We start from the raw sequence: 8,138 nt of genomic DNA on the forward strand, positions 1-8,138 counted from the left end.
CCCCAAAAGTAAACACGTTTGAATAATATATAAAAAAAGAGACTGAAGTAGAAGTAGAAGTGAAAGAATAAAGGAACTCTCATGGCATATAAAAAAAGGAAAAACAAACACCGAAATTGGAACAAAGGGTGCTAAAACAATAATAGTACAAGTGGAGACGATTCAATCACAGACAAAGGGCTGACATTCTCCAAAGGAGTCAGAGATCAATCAAACGATCAACCTACTTGGTGGCCTTAGTGGCCTTTGCCTTTGGCTTAGCTGTGGCAGCCTTCTTAGCTGGCGCCTTTTTCGTCGTCGTGGTCTTTGTAACCTTACCAGTTGTGGAGGCCTTCTTTGCGGTTGGCTTTTTAGCTGTAGCAGTCTTCTTTGCTGGTGCCTTCTTTGGGGCTGCTGCTGCAGTGGTGGACTTCTTAGTGGTGGTGGCCTTCTTAGCAGCTGGCTTCTTAGCAGTAGCCTTCTTTGCGGCTGGCTTCTTAGCAGCTGGCTTCTTAGCAGCTGGCTTCTTAGCAGCTGGCTTCTTTGCGGCAATGGCAGCCTTGTTGAGCTTGACTGGGCCGGAAGAACCCTTTGGTTGGATGAACACTTCGCTGGCAACACCACGTCTCAAGGCAACGTTGAACAACGAGTCAAAGTTGGCGGCGGTGATGTTGTAGTTGGCGTGGATGTACTTCTTCAAAGCTTGACGGGAAGAACCGTTACGGTCCTTCAAGGAGAGGATACCAGCCTTGATCATCTCTACACGTTCGACATGTTAGTATTCAACAGATTCGTCGTGTCCTCATCTCCATCTGGCCCCTTTCAACTGGAATGAAATTTCAAAACAACTAATAAACAAACCACTTCAAAAGGGGGCGAACTAGATAAACACTCAGAGAGAGGGGGTGGCATAAACACAAACATACCAGCATATGGAGGATGGTCTGGGGTCTTCTTGGTTGAAGTTGTGGTCTTCTTAGTTGTTGTGGACATTGTTAATTACCTGAGTGTTAGAGTTGATGATGATTACAAGGAATAAGTGATAGAAAGAAGAAGGGAAAGAATTTTATCCACTGTGGTTTTTTTTCTATTCTATTGCGGGCCCCTCGTTTGTTTATTTTCCAACCATGCGCGCGTTTGTTTTGATTTTGTAGCCTATGTGCAGAGGCAATTTGACCGATCTGTGTGTTTTCGCTTGATAAATTATCTGTAACCATAACAACTGACCCTTCTAAAGTGGGAGTTTTTGCAACCGCAAAGAGATTTGTTGGCGTGATTTCCCCGCTAAAACGGGAAATACGTGATGTGAATTACACCCCTAAGGTGTGTAAATGTCAGTACGGGTGCACCCTACGTATTCATCAATCGACGTGTCTACCATACTGATATCGGAATTCAAACACGCATTCTAACGCCCCAGTAACCTACGTACTGTGAGAGTAATAACGGCGAGTTCTAGAGCATGTGTGATAATTTGAATTGATGTGCTCATTGGTAAAAATTTTCCCCGTAGCGTGTTTGTTAATTTTCAAGATTAAAGATAAAAGGATCACAGCAGGATTCGAACCTGGAACGAATTGTCTGAACTTTGCTATGGAGGGGGGGGGGGAAAAAGAGGTAGAAAAAATTGTAAACAAACCTCATCACATTGCCTTAAGTGTAGTTCAACCCTTCCGAAGGAGCTGTGGTTTTATCATGTCCGACATTAATACGGAAGACGGTTCTCTCTATTCAGGAGAACAAGTCGTCTCTGCATCAACCGACTCCCAAGGCTCATTTCATAAAAGGGCTCTAGACCATCTTGATGGTTCTACTAGTGGGCCAGAATCTGAAAGTGCCAAACGTCAAAAACTTGACCAAGATGATATAGAAGGTACTTATGGAGAGGATGCTGCGGGTCTCGACGGGGAAGATGTAACTCAATCTGGAACACAGAATGAAGCACATACTCCGGAAGAGCACATGGAGAGTGTGTCTACTGAAGAAGTGCCTACAGATGCAATAACTGGGAAGAAAACATCTCCCGATGAAGTACAAGTTGACCAAGTGCAAGCTGACCAAGTGCAAGCTCAGGTAATACAAGATGAAGAGGGTGCTGAGTCTCAAAACGGAGCCCAATCTCCGGAAGAAGTGCAAGCACATGACGGGAACAAGTCTCACGAAAAGACTGACTACATTCTCAAAGACGGTATTCCAATACCCTCTGACTCGGCGCTTCTCACATCTGTATATATACCACAATCCACAGAATTGTCACAGCGTATGCTGATTAAGGCAAATCTCGCATCATTACCCTTGTCGCTACAAGCAAACGATTCCCTGCCCATTAGGGTACAATTCGTCATCAACACAGTTCCGGTGTTGGATAACGTTGCAACACAAATACTTCGAATCATAGGTGTTGCACCTTATGAGGAAACACTGGCAATAGTTACCACTGATGAGCCTACTCCGGAAAGCCTGGTCTTTGGCGATTTGGTCAAACTGTTTGGACAGGTTAAGGAATTCTTCAGCGTCGAAGATCCATTTTTGGACATGGAACACATTGTAGACGATCGCTCGACATTGTCTGAAGATGGACTGAAAAGTTTGAAAGAAATTGAACAGACCATTGATACTGCACTAAAGAAATCCAACCTTGCAACGTTCCTACTAGCGGCTTTAGGTGCTGTGGACGTTGGGTTATCATATCTGAACGAAAGTTTCTTAGACGTTTTCTGTCCAACCCCTTGTGGGAACTGGTTTAACGGTAAAATGGGTTCTGGAAGTTTCACGGCAGGAAAACTGCTCAAGGCACAGGCTGGATTATTCCTCGAGTTGAAAACACAAACTTACATTTCAGGTGTGGAATTCAGTGAAAGGCCAAAAGAAGAACTCTTGGATGAGATCTTTCCTTTTAATTTACAAGATTTGCTTCTAAGACGTCGTCAAGCTGCACAACTCACACCTGTGGAATCTGATTTTATCTTCAAATGTACCACACGCCGTGACACTTTGCTGAACTCCCCTGACACGGAAGATTTAAGTGAGAACTACGATTGGCTTATCTTCTTAAAGGAGCTCTTTGGATATGTATCGAAGAACATTGGATTCCTTTTGTGGGGGCGTAAGCCTCGGACGTCATTGCTTCCATCGTTAACGGATCTGACCTCTCCTACAACAATAATTCCATCAGACCTGACCCACTTGACCAAAGAGGAAATTCACAAACGTTTGGAGGAACAGAAGGAAAGGGAAAAGGAACTGCAACAAGAGGCCGAAAAAGAACCTCTTACCGCAAAGCGGAAACGTGTTGTACGAAGACCAAAACCTGTTCTTGTAAAATCATCTCAGTCAAAGTCCACAACTGTTACACCACGCATCAAAAACATGCTGCGTAGAGCATGGTCTCCTGAAGAAGAAGAAGCCCTTGTAGAGGCACTCAAAGAGGTTGGTCCTCGTTGGTCAAAAATTCTTGACTACTACGGTCCCGGTGGTACCAAAAGTGAGGTTTTAAGAAACCGTACACAGGTTCAACTCAAGGACAAGTCCCGTAATTGGAAGATGGCATACTTGAAGAACTCACAACCTATGCCAGATTATTTGAAAAAGGTTACTGGTGAATTGGAACGTGATGACAGGGCTATGGATGCCAGAAGGAGAAGAAAACAAAGACTTCAAGATCAAAAGAAAGCCCAAAAGAAAGCCCAAATGACTGATGCGAGTGAGATCACCTCCAAAGAAACCACGCCCCTTGAACATATCGATGACGCTCTTCCTCAGAATAATGACAATGAGCCTCTTGATGGTACTTCTACCTAGTTTCTGTTTTCTCAATCTTAACTGATGAATTACACGTTAACTTACTCATCATGAATCATTAATCAAGCGTATCTCAATTATAATCTCAGTTCCTGATTTAATCCATTTCGCCTGTAATGGGAATCCCTGATCCTAATATGTAATGGTAGTTTCAAGTCCAATGGCGGCCTCTAATGTGGCAGGCGTAACTGTTTTGTGAAGTCATAGTCGAAAATACTCCTTTCGGCTAGTTATACAGTAAAAAAGGCAAGATGTTGGTTAACTAATCATGCTTCGTAGCTTATACGTAACATCCCATCTCTAAAATTACAACCGCATCTGTTCCTAAGAGTTTACATTCTTCTACCGTGTAATCGCCATGTCAACTTCCAATGTCATATATGACTTCAAACATCACTTGGCCATGCGTTCAGCATCTGTGCACTCAACGAACACACAGCTCCCAAAAGCTAATCGATATACAAAAAAATCTCACGAGATCCAACGATTAAAACGAATATCGCATTGCACACAGCTGGCTGCTGTATTGTTGCATCAACTTATGCAGTATCATGCACCACTCATGCAACTATGGATGCCTGTTCGCGAAGATCAAAAAAGAAAGATTAGTGACAACCGCGAGGTTCGAACTCGCGCCTCCGAAGAGACCAGGACCTTAACCTGGCGCCTTAGACCACTCGGCCAGGTTGCCTACTACCTTGCTGTGTACGGTCTTCAGATTGGCTTTGTTGAGCTAATCCTTTCCATATTAGTTTGGGCCATGACAACTTGTTATATGTCAAACATCACATCACCTCTCCTATCTTAACGCTATAGTACATTCCCTTAGCTCTTTGTAGAGCACAATTGACCATCCTCATCTTCGTTTATGGATACTTATTAAAGCTCAAAATGAGGCCAAATCCGCACATACAGTTTTCCTGATGCATGAATGCTGCTTCCTTCCTAATTTGGCCTTAGTTCTGGAAGCTGGGTCCTATCTGAAATGAGGCTCCAACAGACACAGTCGGAACACTTACGCTGTCTATCATCACTCCTTATCCTTTTTTTTTTCAGTGACGTTCCTTTTCATCTCTTGATGGTATCTTCACGGTTACCACCTTTGTGTGTAAGCTCTCTTGGTTGTACAGAACACCTTTCCGTTCACTAGAGAACATCACCAGAATCAGACACATAACGAGATACGCCCCCACTGAAACTCTACCAACAAACCCCCACTCAGTCATCAATTGTGCCTCCAGTTTGCGTGAGTGGGTCATAACGTTAATCTCTGTGCTATATAACAGACCACGGTACAAGTACTCTGGAGTTCTGGAGGGGTGACAGGAACACTCAGCCATCTTGAGCTCTATATGCAAGTTGATCGTCAGGTGCATACGATGTCTCAACCAGAAAATACATTGGAGTATATCAACACCAGGATTGAACAGGCACGCTTAGAGACAAGACAGCTGTATCAGCAGATTGACAAAGTGAAGGCGAAAATAGTGGACTCAACGTTGAAGGATTGTGCCGTCAATGTAGCGTCTTTGTCAAAGACGGCCTTGAATCTAAAGCCACTGCAAGTGCTGAAAGGTCACAACAACAAGATCGCAGATATGAAGTGGAGTGCCGACTCTAAGTCTATACTCAGCTGCTCACAGGATGGCTTTCTCATTATTTGGAACCCGACAACGGGGATGAAGCTAAATGCCATCCCTCTGGACTCACAATGGGTGCTGTCATGTGCCTATTCGCCAAATGGACGACTAGTGGCATCTGCAGGCTTAACGAACAACTGCACTATCTACTCAGTTCCAGATATAGATGGCGGGAGTTCTGCCTTCCAACAAAGGATTGTGAGTGTATTCAAAGGACACACCTGTGGTATCACAGCGTGCGATTTCATCGACAACCACAGCATTCTAACGGCTTCTGGAGATATGACCTGTGCCAAATGGGATCTCAATAAGGGGCAGCGTGTCGTTGAGTTCCTAGATCACTTTGGAGACGTGCTGGCTATGGGCATCAATCGTCAGAGCCTCAGCAATGGTGGCGGAGATTGCATCTTTGCCAGTGGTGCCTCTGATGGATACGCTAGGATCTGGGACACAAGGAACAATGGCTCAATCTCACAACAATTCTTCGTCTCCAATAGTGATATCACCAGTATACAATTCTTCGCCGATGGTAACTCGTTTGTTACAGGCAGTGACGATGGCATAATAAGACTGTACGACGTTAGAGCAGACTGCGAACTAGCAAAGTATTCCTTGCCGGAAATGGCTCAGCAACACTATAACCAAGAGATTGACCGTACTTATTTCCACCAATCCCCAATGTATCAAGAACAACTCCTGGAGTACAAGCGAGCCAGGCCTCTGTCAGTTGAAGAGATCGACTCGGCACTCAACATCTCAGGGGTTATGTCCTTGGACTTCAGCCAGTCAGGAAGGTTGATGTACTCGTGCTATGCAGAACAAGGGTGCTATGTTTGGGATACTCTGAAGAGCACAATTGTCGGCAAGTTGGATGGCCATTCGAATAAGGTATCTAAAGTCTCAACATCGCCTAACGGATACGCAGTATGTACTTCATCATGGGACAGCACCATGAGGGTATTAACTCCATCGTACATCTAGCACTTGTGCCATAGGACTCGTGAATGAGACGCTTCCTATACACTAAGAGGATGATATAGTCCATATACCTCAGATCATGGATAGTACCAATAAACATTAACAGAGGAAAAATGGAATAAAAAAACAGTACATATAACAAAAACCATCCATTGCTTTCTCATTAATCACAAAACACTACTCAATTCTTTTCTTTACGTACTCCCACAAGCTCTTCAACAGGCTGTCTGGTAATGTGTACAAGTCCATTGTGAATTCACCGCCTTCAACGTCATTTTTAATGTTCATATCAGGTGTTCTGTTGTCTGTAACCATCTGTACAACACCCAACAGGTCATCCTCAGAGAGCTTTGTCAACCCTTCAGCCAATTTTTCCAGATCCACTGAGCCTTTGACTGCATTTGCCAGAGCAGATCCACTAGGTTTGGCCCTTTTGGCCTTATTGGAGTCAGTGCCAGTAGCTTTACGCTTGTCTCCTGAAGAAGCATCGACACTTGGGACAGCACCTGACTCTGCCAACAAGGATTTTAGCTTTTCACTCTTCAAAGGGCAATGTATAACGTGGTCAACCTCGTACTTCTCCTGGAGGAAGTTCAAGTCGTGGGCAACCTTTCTGTCCCCGGCCTTGTCGACAAAGGTGAAGGTGATCCCGAGTTCAAACTCACCCCAACCTTGCTCTTCAATCTTGAAAGGCTGCTTCTTGATCACACGCACTGGGTTGGCGAACGTGGGATGGAGATGATACGTGACTTTATCAAAGATATTGGCTGGAACTTCATTCCCTTGTTCGTCAAGGAGGTAAACTTCAATCGACCACTGACGCACCGGAAACCCCTCCGGTGGGAGTGGGAGCCCTTCAACAACGTGTTGATGCGTAACAATACGAATGGTTCTGTCAACGGACTTTGGCTAGATAGCACTAAGCATTAGTACATTCGTCCACGAAATTATCAATTGGAGAAGCAGGGAATCAATCGTTGTCCCGTCATGGAGATTCCAATGGCGTTTCCCATGTTCGAAGAGTCTATGGTATACCGTCATCTACTCACAACAGCAAGAGACACTCTCATCACGCAACATCATTCGTCCCACTCCAACAGATACAGCCATGTACTTACTTCGGACATTATATAACTCAACGTCTAATGGTGTTGTAATTTTATCACCCTTTCCCGTTAAACCTGTTTATGAGCTGCTTTGTACTAATTCCCCTTCTCAGGTTTCCCGGTTGTCTGTCGTTTCCATGGAGGCGTCGTCGAATTTCCGAAATTTTCGTTTGTCCACAAAAAAAGAAAAAAAAATGTCCTGTCTCTGTCTCTGTGGGTTTTCGTGTTTGTTTGTTTTCGCAAATTTCAGGACAAATGAGACACGCGCGTTATGTGTAAAGAGGCACAGGGTTCAATTAGGCCAACCATTATTACTACAATTAGAATGATGACAAGCTTAGCCAAAACGTGTACTATTCTACACAATCAGAAAGATAATGAACAGTGAAAATAGGAAGATCAGTGTAGCAGGTAGAGCAATCTTCGGTGACTCGTTCTTTGAGGAACGGAATGGGTTCTTGATTGGCTTTCTCTTGTTCGTTCTCACACCAACGGTGGCCCTAGTCCGCTGAGTAACTTGCATGCTTTTGAACGGGTGATTGTTGTTGTTGTTGTTGTTGTTGTTGTTGTTGTTGTTGTTGTTGTTGTTGTTGTTGTTGTTGTTGTTGTTGTTGTTGTTGTTGTTGTTGTTGTT

The 8,138-nt window shown here is 44.1% G+C and overlaps 5 protein-coding genes and 1 non-coding gene across 6 annotated transcripts in view; 2 read left to right on the top strand and 4 right to left on the bottom strand.

Annotated features, from left to right (window-relative positions):
• Nucleotides 1–538: 538 nt before the first annotated feature.
• Nucleotides 539–739, bottom strand: HHO1 (histone H1; the record flags this gene model as incomplete). The annotated part of the gene is made up of 1 exon (XM_020212114.1): nt 539–739. A coding segment is annotated over one exon (201 nt), but the record flags the coding sequence as incomplete, so codon positions are not given.
• Nucleotides 740–2,295: 1,556 nt separating this feature from the next.
• Nucleotides 2,296–3,591, top strand: TBF1 (Tbf1p; the record flags this gene model as incomplete). The annotated part of the gene is made up of 1 exon (XM_020212246.1): nt 2,296–3,591. A coding segment is annotated over one exon (1,296 nt), but the record flags the coding sequence as incomplete, so codon positions are not given.
• Nucleotides 3,592–4,389: 798 nt separating this feature from the next.
• CYBJADRAFT_t56 lies at nt 4,390–4,471 on the bottom strand. The gene has a single exon. It is a non-coding gene; the product is annotated as a tRNA-Leu (tRNA).
• A 661-nt stretch (nt 4,472–5,132) lies between these two features.
• Nucleotides 5,133–6,401, top strand: STE4 (G protein subunit beta; the record flags this gene model as incomplete). Its single annotated transcript, XM_020216824.1, has 1 exon — nt 5,133–6,401. One exon carries the CDS (start codon nt 5,133–5,135, stop codon nt 6,399–6,401), a length of 1,269 nt encoding a protein of 422 aa, XP_020071938.1.
• Nucleotides 6,402–6,575: 174 nt separating this feature from the next.
• On the bottom strand, nt 6,576–8,027 carry TAF14 (TATA-binding protein-associated factor TAF14; the record flags this gene model as incomplete). The annotated part of the gene is made up of 2 exons (XM_020216272.1): nt 6,576–7,307; nt 7,869–8,027. 2 exons carry the CDS (start codon nt 8,025–8,027, stop codon nt 6,576–6,578), a joined length of 891 nt encoding a protein of 296 aa, XP_020071939.1.
• The window catches only part of CYBJADRAFT_64411 (uncharacterized protein), a 1,893-nt gene continuing 1,433 nt past the window's right edge, over nt 7,679–8,138 (bottom strand). Inside the window, exon 2 of the mRNA XM_020217842.1 lies at nt 7,679–8,087. Coding sequence (XP_020071940.1) covers nt 8,005–8,087 — 83 coding nt within the window. The 3' untranslated portion in view covers nt 7,679–8,004. The remainder of the gene's footprint in view (nt 8,088–8,138) is intronic.

The sequence above is a fragment of the Cyberlindnera jadinii genome (assembly GCF_001661405.1).
Source record: "Cyberlindnera jadinii NRRL Y-1542 unplaced genomic scaffold CYBJAscaffold_3, whole genome shotgun sequence".
Lineage (NCBI taxonomy): Eukaryota > Fungi > Ascomycota > Saccharomycetes > Phaffomycetales > Wickerhamomycetaceae > Williopsis > Williopsis jadinii.